Raw genomic sequence first — 19,029 nt, 5'->3', positions numbered from 1 at the left:
TCCCCGCCATCGTTTTGTGTGTGACATTGATTTTCTCTGCCAAGTTTGACCCTATATTAACAAAGAAGTTGTTAAACCACACTAACCACATCATTCCTATTATTTAATGTCCTATTGTAGTCAGTAAAATATTCAGTATATACCTTATACTAATATGTCTCTACTACTATGCACTCAACACTGCAGCACCCATGTTTCAACACTGTTTGATGAACAGTGTTACTCAGCTGAAAGAGTTGTGCCCTTCCTGCTGACCTGTCATACAGAACTTGTAAAAGACGCTTTGGATAAAAGCGTCAGCTAAATGACACGATGTACAGAAATATATTTTTCATTTACAAGATTTATTTTCAACTACAGTACACACAACTTTCTCTTGGGCATTTTCCGGTTGTTAAACAAGGTAAGTAAATGCGTCACTGTTCTGACAGCACAATATGAATGTAATTAACATATTTGTTGTAAGAAAAATACTTTTTAAATGCATAGGTCTATAAAACAGGACTCTGGTGCAGTGGGTTACTACGGTTTGGACCATGTATACTAGGGATGTGCATCTCCATCATGAGGCCGATGCGATGCGCATCTCGATACGGTGCCAACGATACGATACATTAACGATACATTTGAAGCACCGGGCGATGCGATACGATACGATACGATTCACCCCCTGTTGAGATAGGATACGATTCGATACGATTTGATTCAACTAAAAACACACACACAAACATATACACACTACTGTGAGACAATAATAATCATACACAAAGGGATAATGGCTTATAGCAGACTTAATGCTTTGATAATATTTCAGATAATGAAATTAAATGTATTGTAACGTTTGGCCACTTTAAATCATTAAACAGAGAGAGAGAGAGAGAGAGAGAGAGAGAGAGAGAGAGAGAGAGAGAGAGAGAGAGAGAGAGAGAGAGAGAGAGAGAGAGAGAGAGAGAGAGAGAGAGAGAGAGAGAGAGAGAGCCCCTCCCCGTCTGAGTTGCCGTCGACAGTTGATGATGTCACACACACTAGACTAGGATGTCCACACGTCAACAACACACAGAGCCTGCCTGGATATGCCCGATGCATGAAGCGATATAATTAAGAAACGAATAGCCAATAAATGTGAAGTTATCTTTGAACCCCTGTTGTCAAGCGTCTTCAATATACCCCCCCCCCCTCCCCACTAATGGAACTGGTGTTGCAGAGTCACGTTAGTTAGTTAGTTAGACACTGTAGTTTAGCGTTAGCTGAACGGCTAACTAGCGTTAGCCATGTTGATCAATTCTATTCATGTCTCCTCCTCAACTTCCACTGTTTCTTGATAACTGTGACGCGGCTCTCGCCTTATGTAGTAGCGAAGCAATAGTATCTGCTGTGTGTGCAGTCACAGTGCACTTCTGACAGAAGTGGATGAGAGGAAATTATATGAATGCAAGATGCTACAACAAGATGCATCGCGAGTTCAGCCTGAAGTTTTGCCGATGCGGACTTATTCCACCGGTGCACTCGCATCGTGAACGTTTATGCCGGCGCACCGATGCAAATCGATGAATCGTCACATCACTAATGTATACCATCATCACCATTACTACTGTGATTGAATCCTGCCACTCACTACTACTACTGTTATCACTTATCATTACTACTTGCACTTTGTTCTATGTTCTATTATTATTACTACCTATCCTACCTGTACCCCCCATGCTGCTATGACACTTCATTTTCCCCAAGGGGATCAATAAAGGAACACTTGACTTGAGTATAGTCGGGCTTCTGAAATGGCTTTATTCTAATCACAAAGAATAACTAGATTATGCCAATTTTATGTCTGGACTTTATGCATTGCTCTTGATCTGCCAATTTTGTGCTCATTTTATGTCTTTTTACTGCTGTGAAGCACTTTGAGCTGCAATTCTTGGATGAACGGTGCTACACAAATAAAGTGTATTATTATTTATGATATTAGATTACCTCCAGGTAGGAACTCCATGATGAGGTAGAGGTTCCTCTTGTCCTGGAAGCTGTAGAACATCTTGACCACCCAGGCCCCGTCAGCCTCCACCAGCACGTCCCGCTCCGCCCGGATGTGCGCCACCTGGTGGACGGAGAGGAACCATGCGATAGTAGTAGATTCAAGGAGAAGAAGAAGGAATTATAGCCCTGTTCGCTGTTTACAAACATACCGTGTTCCAGCCAATGAGCACCAACTGAGTCACGTGACTAAGGTGCCCCGGACCTGCGCGAGCTGCTGCGCTAAAAAAGTACGACGGGGCCTCTATGGAGAAACCATGACACTCCCCTGACTAACAGTATAATGGGGCTCTATGGAGAAACCATGACACTCCCCTGACTAAAAGTATAATGGGGCTCTATGGAGAAACCATGACACTCCCCTGACTAACAGTATAATGGGGCTCTATGGAGAAACCATGACACTCCCCTGACTAACAGTATAATGGGGCTCTATGGGGAAACCATGGCACTCCCCTGACTAACAGTATAATGGGGCTCTATGGAGAAACCATGACACTCCCCTGACTAACAGTATAATGGGGCTCTATGGGGAAACCATGACACTCCCCTGACTAACAGTATAATGGGGCTCTATGGAGAAACCATGACACTCCCCTGACTAACAGTATAATGGGGCTCTATGGAGAAACCATGACACTCCCCTGACTAACAGTATAATGGGGCTCTATGGAGAAACCATGACACTCCCTTGACTAAAAGTATAATGGAGCTCTATGGAGAAAGCATGACACTCCCCTGACTAAAAGTATAATGGAGCTCTATGGAGAAACCATGACACTCCCCTGACTAAAAGTATAATGGAGCTCTATGGAGAAACCATGACACTCCCCTGACTAAAAGTATAATGGAGCTCTATGGAGAAACCATGACACTCCCCTGACTAAAAGTATAATGGAGCTCTATGGCGAAACCACGACACTCCCCTGACTAAAAGTATAATGGAGCTCTATGGAGAAACCATGACACTCCCCTGACTAAAAGTATAATGGGGCTCTATGGAGAAACCATGACACTCCCCTGACTAAAAGTATAATAGAGCTCTATGGAGAAACCATGACACTCCCCTGACTAAAAGTATAATGGAGCTCTATGGCGAAACCACGACACTCCCCTGACTAAAAGTATAATGGAGCTCTATGGAGAAACCATGACACTTCCCTGACTAAAAGTATAATGGGGCTCTATGGAGAAACCATGACACTCCCCTGACTAAAAGTATAATGGAGCTCTATGGAGAAACCATGACACTCCCCTGACTAACAGTATAATGGGGCTCTATGGAGAAACCATGACACTCCCCTGACTAAAAGTATAATGGAGCTCTATGGAGAAAAAATGGCACTCCCCTGACTAAAAGTATAATGGAGCTCTATGGAGAAACCATGACACTCCCCTGACTAAAAGTATAATGGAGCTCTATGGAGAAACCATGACACTCCCCTGACTAAAAGTATAATGGAGCTCTATGGCGAAACCACGACACTCCCCTGACTAAAAGTATAATGGAGCTCTATGGAGAAACCATGACACTCCCCTGACTAAAAGTATAATGGGGCTCTATGGAGAAACCATGACACTCCCCTGACTAAAAGTATAATGGAGCTCTATGGAGAAACCATGACACTCCCCTGACTAAAAGTATAATGGGGCTCTATGGAGAAACCATGACACTCCCCTGACTAAAAGTATAATGGGGCTCTATGGAGAAACCATGACACTCCCCTGACTAAAAGTATAATGGGGCTCTATGGAGAAACCATGACACTCCCCTGACTAAAAGTATAATGGAGCTCTATGGAGAAACCATGACACTCCCCTGACTAACAGTATAATGGGGCTCTATGGAGAAACCATGACACTCCCCTGACTAAAAGTATAATGGAGCTCTATGGAGAAACCATGACACTCCCCTGACTAACAGTATAATGGGGCTCTATGGAGAAACCATGACACTCCCCTGAATAAAAGTATAATGGAGCTCTATGGAGAAACCATGACACTCCCCTGACTAACAGTATAATGGGGCTCTATGGAGAAACCATGACACTCCCCTGACTAAAAGTATAATGGGGCTCTATGGAGAAACCATGACACTCCCCTGACTAAAAGTATAATGGAGCTCTATGGAGAAACCATGACACTCCTCTCCTGACTAAAAGTATAATGGAGCTCTATGGAGAAACCACGACACTCCCCTGACTAAAAGTATAATGGAGCTCTATGGAGAAACCATGACACTCCCCTGACTAAAAGTATAATGGGGCTCTATGGAGAAACCATGACACTCCCCTGACTAAAAGTATAATGGAGCTCTATGGAGAAACCATGACACTCTCCTGACTAAAAGTATAATGGAGCTCTATGGATAAACCATGACACTCCCCTGACTAAAAGTATAATGGGGCTCTATGGAGAAACCACGACACTCCCCTGACTAAAAGTATAATGGGGCTCTATGGAGAAACCATGACACTCCCCTGACTAAAAGTATAATGGGGCTCTATGGAGAAACCATGACACTCCCCTGACTAAAAGTATAATGGAGCTCTATGGAGAAACCATGACACTCCCCTGACTAACAGTATAATGGGGCTCTATGGAGAAACCATGACACTCCCCTGACTAAAAGTATAATGGAGCTCTATGGAGAAACCATGACACTCCCCTGACTAACAGTATAATGGGGCTCTATGGAGAAACCATGACACTCCCCTGACTAAAAGTATAATGGAGCTCTATGGAGAAACCATGACACTCCCCTGACTAAAAGTTGTTTCAAACGAAAACCGCTGGATGTCATTTTGCCAAATCAGCACAGCTGTGAGTGTGAGTCTTTCACCTTTTACACATCTAGCTTTGGCATGGATTGATTGTTTAGATCGCTGGCACAGCTAACAAATGCTAATATATTGTAGTCTGCCCCGTTGTTCTGACCAGGATTACGTTCCGCTCTGCTCCGCGATGATGCGCGCGCACACCGAGTCTGACGTATACAGCGAACAGGTCTATACAACTGAACAAAACAACACACGCCCACATGAACAAAACAACACACGCCCACATGAACAAAACAACACATGCCCACATAATACACAAGGTGCCCTGGTGGCTCAAGGGCAGTTGGCTTACGATGTTGTCGGTTCAAATCCAGCTCACAAGGTACTGTGATCTCATCTCGGAGACCCAAACATTCCATGTACTTCAAACCATTCTTGGCATTTTTGGCATTTTGTATGGAATGTCTGGAAAGCGGATAGGTCTCATATCTGTAGATACTATATCTATATATGTACATATGTGAGTGTATATACTATATCTGTACATATGTGTATATGACTATATGCTATATCTATACATATGTGTAGATACTATATCTGTACATATCGGTAGATACTATATCTGTACATATCGGTAGATACTATATCTATATCTGTACATATGTGTAGATACTATATCTGTACATATCGGTAGATACTATATCTATATCTGTACATATGTGTAGATACTATATATATATCTGTACATATGTGTAGATACTATATCTATATATGTGTAGATACTATATCTATATCTGTACATATGTGTAGATACTATATCTATATCTGTACATATGTGTAGATACTATATCTATATCTGTACATATGTGTAGATACTATATCTATATCTGTCCATATGTGTAGATACTATATCTATATCTGTACATATGTGTAGATACTATATATATAACTGTACATATGTGTAGATACTATATCTATATCTGTACATATGTGTAGATACTATATCTATATCTGTACATATGTGTAGATACCCATCGAAAGCCCCGGTTCTCTCAAGTTATGTTGGCAAAATCCTTGTGTCAATAAGCGCCTTTTTCCGACTCGATGCGCTGAGATTTCTATAAACTCATATTTCACTAATAACACTTAAAATCATTGGTAAACAAACGAATTGCTGAAAATATACACTTTGACTGCTGTTTTGACAGGGTTAGGGTCTTTACTCTTGGCTACAAAAAATAGATAAATAAACGCAACATTAATTCATACATTCTGTAGAGATGGTTTTATGGCGTGATGTCAATCTCGTACCGGTACCGGACCGCTCTGGTTTAAGAGGTTAAGTGTCTTGACATGCTGCCCGGGAGGAGCGGGAATCTAACCGGGAACCTCCGGATCACTAGACGACTTATTTTCATTGTACTGTACTTGTGCTGCATGATGACAATACATTTTAATCTAATCTGATCTAATATAATATAATCTGATCTAATCTGATCTAATATAATCTGATCTAATATAATCTGATATAATCTGATCCTCTCGTCAGACGTACCTGCTCCTTCTCCAGCATGTCTGATATAATCTGATCTGATCTAATCTGATCTAATATAATATATTCTTATCTGATCTGATCTAATCTAATCTGATCTAATCTGATCTAATATAATATATTCTAATCTGATGTAATCTGATCTAATATAATATATTCTAATCTGATCTAATCTGATCCTCTCGTCAGACGCACCTGCTCCTTCTCCAGCATGTCTGCTTTCCTCAAGATCTTCATGGCGTAGATGTGACCCGTGTCCTTCTTCTGCACCAGGCGCACCTGAGGAAGAGGAGGAGCAGGATGAAGAGGAGGAGCATGATGACTGTGATGAGGAGCATGATGACTTTGCGTGTTCTCCCTGTGTTCGCGTGGGTTTCCTCTGGGTACTCCGGTTTCCTCCCACACCATAAAGACATGCATGTTAGACAGGGACTACAGATGGAAACTAGCTCATTAGCTAACTCTGGCACATTTACATTGATGTGGAAACTGAATATGTTGATTAATGTGCACTGTCCCTGGGTAAAAAATAAACTTCAACTTCAACTGTCTGTCTCTCTCCCTGTGTCTCTCTCTCTGTCTTTCTGTCTCTCTCTGTATCTCTGTGTGTCTCTCTGTCTGTCTCTGTCTGTCTCTCTCTCTGTCTGTCTCTCTCTCTCTCTCTGTATCTCTCTCTCTGTCTCTCTCTCTGTCTCTCTGTATCTCTGTGTGTCTCTCTCTCTGTCTCTCTCCGTCTTCCTCTGTCTGTCTGTCTGTCTCTCTGATTGATTGATTGATTGAAAACTTTATTAACAGATTGCAGAATGGGTACAATACAGTACAGCTCAATACACACAATTGTTAAGGGGATGCAGACCAGAGAAAGACTTTCGTTTTGTTTACATCAGGGTCCCCCATTTTCAATTCATCAAGACATATATGACATACATGACATACAGATAGACAGTACTGCTACATCTATACATTTATGACATACCAGATTTGCAAATACAGTACTGTTTGTGATACAAAAAGAGTCCAGAAAAGGGAGTATATACATTTGACGTAGAAACTGTACATTGGGTAGGGAGGGGTTTGGGGGGGGGGGAAACACTGTACGACTACAACTACAAACGAATACAACGTTACTTTAACCACTAATGGAACACGCACGCTTACCTTTTTTTGGCGTTGAGAGGAAGACAGCCGGGGGCTTTTTTTTTCACAATCTAATATTCAATTTACAATCGAATGTATGTATTATTTTTTTTTACGCCAATTATTAATTTGAATAAGGAAGACAGTGCAGGTGGTAGAGGAGATACAAAAGGAAGGAGGAAGTGCAGTATTAGTTAGCCTAGATGCAGAAAAAGCTTTCGACAGTGTAAGCTGGATATTTCTATATAAAGTATTGGCGAAATTTGGATTAGACAAAAACGCTATGAAAACAATTAGGCCATTATATCAAGAACCGACGGCTAGGATTAAGGTAAATGGTAGTTTGACGGACCAGATTAAACTAGAGAGAGCTACCAGACAGGGTTGTTGTCTTTCGCCGACGCTCTTCGATGTATTCATCGAACCACTGGCTCAACTATTTAGACAGACCAAAGACATCAAAGGGGTGGAGATAAGGGGAACAGAACATAAATTGGGACTGTTCGCAGACGATGTGATAGTGTATATGAGACAACCAGACACAAGCTTTCCGACACTGATGGATTTACTGACAGAATATGGATACTACTCAGGATATAGACTCAACGTGACGAAGACACAGACTTTAGCACTGAACTACACGCCAACGATAGAGATCAAAGAAAAATACAAAATTAAATGGGACATGGACAGGATCAAGTACCTAGGGGTGAACATTACAAGAGGGGTGGAGGGGTTATACCAGGGCTGTACAGTGCGAGATATATATTGCACGTGCTACAGCAACATCCGTCTGTGCGATGAATGGATTTACTTCAGTAGCACTGGTGCAATAGGCATTCGGTTCATATCGATACTCTTATTTTGAAAATCCTGTGGCGGGTCTCATTTCTGCCCAAGCGCAGCTCCAGCCATAATATCTATGGCTCTGGCAGCTAGCAACGCTCAGTTCATTTCGATACTCTTATTTTGAAAATCATGTGTGTCGTGACTCATATCCGCTCAGCTCACAACACAGCAGTACTCGTCTCAGTAGCAGCAGTAGCGTCTGGAACACGCACATTGAAACAGAGCAAGGATAGTGTGCCTACTTCGCCACCCAAAACAAATCCCTGCTGTTTTATTCCGCAACGGGTCAAATGCATATAACATTCTTTGCAATCCTCGCCATTCCTTTATGACCACGTTGTGTTTAAGACCGGAATTAACGTTACGTTAGCGTAAGCTAACAACAAGCTAAAACCCTGTTCAGAGCGATAGAGAACAGCAGAGGGGACTGGGAAGGAGGGGGGGGGGGCATTCTCCCTTCTGTGTGTGTGCGCGTTTGAAAAGATCAGATGAAGTCAGACGAGTATATTATATTGATACTAAATGTACTGAGGGTGGACAGATAATGTTGATATTTAAACATAAAAAATACAATACATAATAAATGTATTCATGATCATCATACAACATAAAACAATTGCAGGAACGGTTTGGGAGAGGAAGGGGTTTTAGGTTGCGTGTTCCAAAAAAAGTTACTTAAAGTTTAAAGCTCAATATATCAAAACGTGGCACTTTATAGTGAACAGGAGGTCTATTTGTATTAAAAACAATAAATAGCTTTTAATTTAAATGTCTGGAAGAGCTCAAATAATTTTTTTGTGCTAAGTGCTATGTGCAAAAAAAGTTAACGTACAGCCCTGGTTATACGATGCAAACTATACACAGATCAATCAGAAAATCAAGAGAGACCTAGAAAGATGGACAGTAATGCCCCTAGATTTCAGCTTAAGGATCGAAATCATTAAGATGAACATATTACCAAGGTTATTATACCTATTTCAGTCTCTACCTATATTAATACCACAAAAACAATTCAGGGAATGGGACAGACAGATATCAAGATTCATTTGGGGGGGGGGGGGAGGCTATGGATCAGATATGTGACTCTACAACTACCAAAGGAAAAAGGAGGAATGGCAGTACCCAGTTTAGAAAGCTATTACTATGCAGCACAGCTTAGAACAGTAGCATGCTGGTGCAATGTGAACTATGAGGCCAAATGGAAAGATATAGAAACCAAAAGAGAAGCATTCAAAGTGCAGGCACTGATAGGAGATAGGGAGCTGTTCAGAAGACAGGAACAACTACTAGACCCAATTACCAAATTCACTATAAACATATGGAACACAATAGTAAAGAAATACAAGCTAGAAAAATAATCCAAGATACTGAGATGGATAACACACAACAACAAATTCAAACCAGGGATAGAAGACCATGGGTTCAAAAGATGGGAACGGGGGGGATAACAGCAATAGCAATGATAGAAGGAGGGGAGATGCAGACTCTACAAAAGTTTTAAGAAATATTCGGACTAGAGAATAGGGACCACTTTAGATATTTACAGATTAGCGATTACTATAACAAGGAAATAAAGCAAGACAGAGACAAAGAACAGAATGGGGTAATTAAGATAATGGTAAAATCATACGAAGGAAGGAAGGGGAGGGTGATATCAGCAGTGCACTATATCAGGCAATAATGGACAGTAAGGGAAATACAACATTGTATATAAAAGAAAAGTGGGAGAAAGAGTTAGAAATAGAGATAACAGAGGAGGAATGGGATAACACATGTTGTAAGACACAACAATCAACCACAGGATCAAGGATATGGAGGGAGTTTGGGTGGAAAAACATAATTCGATTCTTTATAACGCCAGAAATACAGGGCAATTACACACCAGCAAAGAAACCATGTTGGAGGGAGTGTGGACAAGAAATAGCGAACCACACACACATATTCTGGAGATGTCAGAAAATAAGAAACTACTGGGAAGAGATAGGAGATAATAAATGAAATAATAGGATACGAAATACCCCAGGAAGGCCAAGTGTTGTATCTGGGGAACCTATCACAGGAAGGAATTCAAGGGGAAGACAAATACTTGATTAAGATACTAATAGTGGCAGCCAAAAAAGCTTTACCTAAACTGTGGTACAGGCAGTGGTGCAGTCGTAATATGGGAACTGCCCAAACGCCACGTGCACGCACGCTCCCGCGCACGCGCATACATGTTCCCTCGGTTGCGCACAGAACAGATGATTATTATGCATAAGCATAACAATGTTTTAAATGTAATTGTAGTTACAATTTCTTTAATTGAATGAACTAGAAAGGTAATTACGAACTAAATTAACAATGTAACTTAGAGTTAGTTTACAGAAGGACAGTTTCCTTCAGACTGAAGCACAACTTAATGTCTCATCCTTCCAGTCGGGACCACAGATCAAGCAACCCCCCTTACAGGGCTTGTATTTTGGTTTGGCTCTTCTCGTTGTTATGCTATCGGTATCCTATTATTATGCAAAGTCTAGGTGATAAGTGCCGGCCGGCGGCCGGGTACTTGCCGCGCGACGAGTCCAGTGACAATTGTGAACGCATTTTTGTGTGCGCGCACTTCTGCCTCAGTGACCTACTACAACGACGTGTAACCGCATGTGTGCACCACTGCATGGCTGGGTACAGGGTAGAAGCGCCGACGAAGGAACAATGGATAGAGATAGTAGAGGGGATACAGGAAATGGAGAAAATCACGCATCTGCTGAGGCTGCAAGAGGAGAAGTTTGAATCGAAATGGGAAAAGTGGGAAGAATATAGGAGGGGAAGGAACGACATCACAGGGGATTGAAAAGGATACAAGGAAATTATTGAAAATGTAAATAAAGGATGCAAATATAGAATGGACCGAAGGACCCATGCCACACTTTTTCTTTTCTCATTTTTGTCTATCTGTTTTATTTTTATTTCTTGTTGATAAGTCTTTATAGTTTTGTATGCTGAAATGTATTGTCTATGTATGTTGTTGAAAAAAAATGAAAATAAAAACTTAAGTTCCTCCCTCAGTCCTCAACAACTAAAGAACAAAAGCATTGGACGCACTTCTCCGAAGGCGCCTCGACCGATGACCTTGAGGGACTCGAAGTCGTCCAGGCCGAGCCGCGTCCTCTTTAGCCGCAGGAACTCTGTCTCTTTGCGGGCATGCTGGGAGCGACGCATCACCTTCTGCAAAGCATCATGGGACATGGAGTCAAAAAGCATCACGGGTCAAAAAGGTCATTCAAGAGGTTCCGTTATGAATCCTTTTAGATACCTACTTATACACCTGGATATAACCCATATAACTGCATGATAGCATGTACAATAATGCTGTATATACCGTATATATACACATTTATATATTTATATTTTCTGCATATATATATATATATATATATATATATATATATATATATATATATATATATATATATATACACATATCTGTCAGAATATACCTGCATGTAATCCTTCTATATACTTGCATATAACCCATATAACTCTGTATGATAGCATATACAATAATGCTATATATACCGTATATATATATATATCCACATCTGTCTGTACATACCTGCATATAATCCTTTTTACATATCTGTAGATACTATATCTATATCTGTACATATATCCCTTACCTTCTCTTACTAGTTACACTGCTGGCCAATATGACTTACTACCATAGTGTCTTTATACCTGTATCACAGTACATATTAATACTACATAATACTAATAATACTACTACTCTGTACATACATCTGATTAGCACTATTACTCAGTAGTCAGTAGTACTCATTTATATATTTTATATCCAGTTTAATCACCTGTACATTGTATATTGCAATTGTACTTTTAGATTTGCACTCTGGTTGGATGCCAAACTTCTTTTTGTTGTCCTGTACTTGTGCTGTATGATGACAATACATTTGACTCTAATCTAATAATAATGGTACAATATTGAATAAATTGAAAGAGGTGAATATTCTTATGTATCAGCCAATGTAAGCAGGAAGTAGTGGACAGCCCTGATGCTGTGAGACAACAATTAGATTCATCTCAGTGCAAATTAACAATAACCTTTTCTGTTTACCTCTTCATCTGGCAAACCCTCTTCATCCATGACTTTCTCCAGCTTCTTCTGCCTGGTAACAGAACACATATATTACATTGTTTATTTGTTCCAAGAAGGTTCTAAGGGGGAGATCTCTGAATGCTTACTACGCCTGTTAACATGCCAGTCAACCGCCTGCGTCACCATCAGCAGAAACGTCATTACATTGAAACACCTCCTCCACACTGCTTTCACTGAGCTTTTGATGTTAATACAATAACCCGAGTACCAGACTAGGTGTGTTTCCAAGATGGAGACAGTCGCCGGTTTATGAGTAGACTAAAGATACACATCATCAATGACCAACTGTCCCTCTGGTCCAGGTCGGAGACAGATAGGTTTGTGGATGGACTGACAACATAGAGCTCATCACATGACTAACTGTCTCACTCACCTCGTCTCCCGCTCCTCATGCTGGGTCAGCAGGGTGCTGTAGAAGTTCTCCAGCGTCAGCTTGGCCACCGTCACCCTCTCCCTGGTGTGGTTGCTCATGGGGAGTGCGGCTGCAGTCTCGCCCGTCATGGCCACGCTCTCCTGTTGGGAGAAGAACATACAATAAATAATTTTTTAAATAAAACATTTTAAAGATTGAAAGGGATTTTATTTGAATATATATAAAAAATATGAGATATTATATACATATTTTTCTTTATAATAATAATAATAATACATCTATTTTATATAGCGCTTTTCCAGGTGCTCAAAGACGCTTTACATGGGCAGGAGAGACAAACTATGGCAAAACAAAAAACAGAACAAAAATAATACATGACAAAAATAAAATAACACCGACAGAATTAGAGGTCAAAAGCAAGATTGAAAAGGTGAGTTTTGAGGGCTGATTTAAAAGATGTCAGGGTGTTTGCATCACGGATATGGCTGGGGAGGGCATTCCAGAGGGAGGGGGCAGCAGCAGCAAAGGCCCTGTCGCCCCAGGTCCGGAGCCTGGTCGTGTATGTATATACTATAATAAAGATATTATTTATATACATATACATATATTATAAAAAATATTATATTTCTATACATATATATGATATATTTTTATAAGAATATAGCATAAGAAAATGTAAACATTAAAAAATTATCTAGGGATGCACTGAAACCACTGGATCAATACAGATCATTAATCATGTGATCCATTACAGTCACTGAACAGTACAGACGTAGAACCATTAGAACAAACACACTTGTTGTGACGTAGTATATTCCTCACCATTAGTCTTTCTATGGGACAGAAGTCAGAACTGCACAAAATAACCCACAACAATCATGTTGCTTCCCTTGGGTTACGATTGGAGGATCAAGAGAAGAGGGCGGGACTCAAGAGAAGAGGGCGGGACTCAAGATTCTTGGCCCAATAACAAGTTACTTTACCAGTGCATCCCTATTGCATATCCACTGGCATATCCACGGTTTTCGGTTCAGTTCGATATACGTTGTTTTTTATTAAAAAAAATTTAACACTCAAAAATCTAAACATGCTTCTCATTTATTCAAATGAAAAAGAAAAGTTTACAGTGTTACAGTGTTTACAGCCTTAAATAATGTTTGGCACACAAAGACCGAACTGACAGAAAAATATAGGCTACATTTGTCAAAGTATTAACTTAGTGCAAACAAACAATATGCTCAGCCAGCACTAGACTTTCCTTTCTTTAATATAAACACAAAAAAACAATGTCAACAATGTTTAAATTCCCTGATTGTCAGTTCTTAACACATCCACCGCCGGAAACGCTTTAAAACGTTATTGCCCGCCATGCTTATACCGCCAGACCACGCTGTACAGCAATATTGAGATCAATATTTCATTTTTTCGCCATGGCATTCATAATTTATATATACACCTCCGGCGCTGCAGCTGGACCCTACGGCTAAAAAAAACGACGGCTCAATACCGCCGCCTGGTGGATGGTCGGGCAAGTTACACTCAAACAACAGGAAGTGGGAGGTGTCCGTCGATTAAATTCATCCGGCCGCCAGACATTGTTGCAAGGCTCCCGATAGATACTATAGTACATATCGATCGCTTTATAAACTTAATAATCGATATGATTTCGGCGTTTATTGCGACATACAAACCGGAAATGGACCTAGGCGATCGACGTCCTATACCTGGGATCTTTCACCGCCAGTCTCATTGACGCACGGTAAGAGGACGATGGCGCTATTTTCAGCCCAATTGTTTATTCTTTTCACTGCAAACCGATCTGATCAATATATCACCCATACTACATAAAGCATTTACTGACTCCCCCCCCCTTTCATCCGTGCATGATGATGCATAACGTATAGGATCATATACAGTTGAATTTTTTAATATAGCGTGTATCGGGAATAAATGGCAGTTGATAATCTATATATGCGTTTATGCCTATAACTCACATTCTATGAATTACTGCAGAAAATGATAAAAAACATACTTATATTCTAGAAGGTATTTTTGGAAGAATCTATGAATGAAAAAGTATAACGTTCCTACATCCTGAACGATAGATAATCGATGTTGAATGGGCCATAGTAATGTCAATTTAGCAATACAATTAAAAACGTTATAGCCCTGCAAAGACGGTGAACATCTCCATAGGCTTAGAGTGGTGGCAGTGAGGCTAGATTGATGGATATAACCGTGGCAGGGAATGTGTTAATGAAAAGATTCGTTTTCTGCTTGAAATTAAAGTGCAGTATTTGAAATACAATGAAAAGAATATGGCTGGATTTCTTATCAAAGGGAAAAGTGTCACTGTTATTTTAAATAAATAAATAAACAAATTAGAAGGCCATCAATATAAATTGCAGCATACATCAAACTAACACACACACACTGTACTGTTTCAAAACAACACTGCTCTGTTCATTCTATTCATTTTTTTATTATCTTTTTCCCCCTCCTTTTTTCCGATTTTTTCTCCCATCCCACTGTTAGTCGTTATGCCAATTCCCAACCCCCTTCCTGGTTGTTGCGCACTTTCCCCTACTGTTGGTCCGAGAGGCCGGAGACTGTCACATGCTTTCCTCCGCTCCGACGCATGTGCAGCCAGCCTGGCCGCGCATTCTCACTGGGAGAGTGTAACGTGTGGGAGGCCGCACTACCTCTCTCCAGATCCTACCCTCGCTGAGCAGGCGCCCCGACCGAACTGTGGGGGTCGATGTCCACAACGCCCAGGACCCACCCGCCAGCTTTCCCCACCCCCTAATACTGCCAATTGTATTAGTGTGAACGGCCAGCCAAGCTGGTGACAACGCCGGGAGCTGGATTCGAACACGCGAACCCAGCGTCTCCAGCGTTGGTGACGAACGCAATCTCCGCTACGCCACCTGACCGCCCTTCTATTTTTAAAATACGTACATTATCTGTCTACATTTATTTAGACTAACATTATTTAAATATTGAGTGCAACTGTGGTTGATTACGTAATTCGGTGAGTTGGAACTATCTATGGGTTGGCAGGTCCCCACAGACATTTTAGTGTCACGGACCTTCAGCTCAGGCAACGTTATCAGCTTCAGTAACGTTAGGAGGAGTTCATAACATCAACATGCAGTGGAAAAGCGGCAATAGTCCCGGTTGGAGTTAGTAAAACACAGTTGTATGTTAGCCTTCTTGGATGTTGAATAAACGCCTATCATTGTCTTTAAACACCCAGCCTCTCAGACTCCCATTTTTTTATTTGCGCATCATCTGAACCGTACGATACACAGACGCCCCGAACCGTGGGGGTCGTACCATACGGTACACGGTTCGAATGCGTATCGTTCCACCCCTAGTTTTCACCTATATATCAGCGTGTGCCATATGTGTGTGAGAGAATAGATTTTTCAGATCGCTTCTCTAGCGTGCATAAGTACACATATACTATCGATAATCTAGCGTTTATTTGAAAACTATTCATAAAATAGGCCGAAAAATGACAACGTTTTTTGTGTATTCCAGAATATTCCAGTAAATGCCGTTTATCACAGAATCTTTATATTTTCCTGAAACTTTCAAGAAAAAGAAGGCTTTTCAAAATGCTATAAAACGGAAATTAACCAATTAAAAAACAATCCGTTTCGACAATGTTGACTGCAAACAAGTCATTGATAAGCGACGGGCAGATTAGACACATAGCCATAATTTAAGACATAGATTATGCGTTCACAACACTATTATTGAAGTGGGTGCTGGCATTCAACCATGTTTTACCATGTTAACCAGTGGCAACCAAAGTGTTAACACTTTGAGCGCCACTCACGGCTAAACTCGGGTTTACGATAGTGACGTTGAAAGCCACGTCACGGCTTTTCTCTGAATTTTTTTTTCTTTCTTTTTTAGCAATCTGAAATCATATTGCATCACCCGAGCCTACCGTTGGAAATCCAGGGGCCGCCGGCGATCAGATGTGAAAAAAGCGCCCCCTATCGTCTCCCAGATGGTAAATCACCCTTTTGGAATGGACTCAATGAAAATGGATGGGGAAAAAAAATATTCCAGTCCACATTTTCCAGTCCACTGATGCAGTCGGAGTTACCAGAGTTCATTCTGGAGCCTCTGAGCCGCGGCGAGCATGGGTTATACTGTACACACGTTGGATCAATATACTTATCGATTTTTTCTAATGGTGATCAGGAATTGGAATATACCATTTGGATACCATCTGATGTCAGGTAAGGAATCTATGTTATCAGTGTTAGGATAATCAGACTCGTTTTCACAGAGATATAAGCTTTTTTGTGATATGTGCTCTAACTGTTTCACTGTCAAATCCATGAGGAAATGAAAGCAGCTATTATCAGCGTGCGGCTCGAACGTGCGTGCGTGCACGTATACTATTGATCATCTAGCGTTTATTTGAAAACGATTCATAAATAGGCCGACAAATATCAACGTTCTGGAATATTCCAGTAAAAGGCGATTATCATAGAATAGGTTGTTTTTCACCTGAAAACGGGTGCTTTTCAAAATGCTCTCAAACGGAAATGAAGCGATAAAAAACCAATCTGCCTTGACAACACTGACTGGAAAATGATTCTTTGATAAGCGACGGGCAGATTAGACACATAGCCATAATTTAAAACATAGATTAGGCGATATTAACGTTAACATTGACGCCGATGGTGGCATTCAAGGGACTAAATGTGAATTAACCCACGGCGGCACTCAAAGTGTTAAGGGAAACCTCACCAAAACACAAGGCTGATTTATTTAGTGCATAATCTCACACATATACCAAAACGGAATAGTTTTACATTTTCTAAGTCATTTTACATTAATTTTGTTTGACAGTTATTAAGAGTTCATGAGTTTGAATATGTCCTCCAGTTATGTCATTGGCTCAGTGAAATTATGGACATCCCTACTGTTGTAAATTTCCCATTATTTGTTATCCTGTGTATTGTTATTTCCAGTCAGGCACTTCTTTGATGGCCCAGGGGTCCTATTATTTATAGTCTGGCATCTCTCTGGACAGCCCAGGGGTCCTAATGGGTTTAAATACAGCGGCCATCTTGCCGCCCATGTGTTCCATTGCTGTCTGCTTTCCCAGTGAGAGTGCGTTCATGAACTAAGTAAGTCACCAATAGCCTACAAATATAGTGCCTATGGTAATGATAGATACATGTCATATGTAGCCTGCCTTATGTGTTGAGATGCTGTGACATGCATGTGTGACTATGATTTGGTTTGCTACGTTGTGTTAATTCATGCTGCTAATTGAGCTATGCTAATGCCAATAATGCTATAGCATCTCTTCAGTTGTGTGTTCTGGATGCCATTGCATTCTGCCATTTACTTATGTTTGGTCCATGCGGCCGATGCTAATATGCTAGATAGCATCTTTTCAGTTGTGTGCATTATGTTTGGTCCATGCGGCCGATGCTAATATGCTAGATAGCATCTTTTCAGTTGTGTGCATTATGTTTGGTCCATGCGGCCAATGCTAATATGCTAGATAGCATCTTTTCAGTTGTGTGCATTATGTTTGGTCCATGCGGCCAATGCTAATATGCTAGATAGCATCTTTTACTGTGTGTGTTCAGGTTATGATTAATAAGTATGTACCTCTGTTAATTATTGTGTGTTCTGCTTATCTGTTGCAGAACACCACTCACTCAATCTTTGATTGCTCCATCCAGCCCTACGACCTGGATGGAAGCATTCTTGAGATATCGCTCAACAACAGAATCCTTAATAAATACGAAAGGACTGTTCTCTGTGTCTGCGTCCGCTCTCTGACTGGGGTGTGCCGTTCTGGATGAAGTGGCTCCAGCAAACTTTGCAAACAAGCATTATATCTTCAATATTGGTCCTTCGAGCCGGAGAACTTCACCCACGACGGCGCCATGGACACACAGAGAACAGCAGCAGACGGAAATGGAAGACGAGGAGAAAGGCTGCGACAGCTTCCAGCACACCTGCAAGGCTATCTGGTTAGCTTACCACAGTCCCGCATGCCTAATACTGCACCGTCTCTACCAGATGACAACGAAGGTGCCACCGCACAGCAGCTGCGGTCACTCAGCCTGCAGACCGAGTTTGCAGCTACAGGTGACCAGCTCCACACTGCGCT

General features: G+C 41.0%; 1 protein-coding gene across 1 annotated transcript in view; it reads right to left on the bottom strand.

The window, feature by feature from the left end:
• Positions 1-19,029, bottom strand: part of LOC311241966 (serine/threonine-protein kinase 38-like) — a 72,908-nt gene that overhangs the window by 15,440 nt on the left and 38,439 nt on the right. Inside the window, 6 exon segments of the mRNA XM_084330923.1 lie at positions 26-51; positions 1,972-2,095; positions 6,559-6,642; positions 11,431-11,553; positions 12,458-12,509; positions 12,873-13,012. Of these exon segments, the coding sequence (XP_084187049.1) occupies positions 26-51; positions 1,972-2,095; positions 6,559-6,642; positions 11,431-11,553; positions 12,458-12,509; positions 12,873-13,000 (537 nt within the window). The 5' untranslated portion in view covers positions 13,001-13,012.

This window comes from Notolepis coatsorum, assembly GCF_963971535.1.
Source record: "Notolepis coatsorum genome assembly, chromosome: 15".
Taxonomy (NCBI): domain Eukaryota; kingdom Metazoa; phylum Chordata; class Actinopteri; order Aulopiformes; family Paralepididae; genus Notolepis; species Notolepis coatsorum.
The sequence above is the reverse complement of the archived record's forward strand: the minus strand, read 5'-3'. Positions and strand labels throughout refer to the sequence as shown.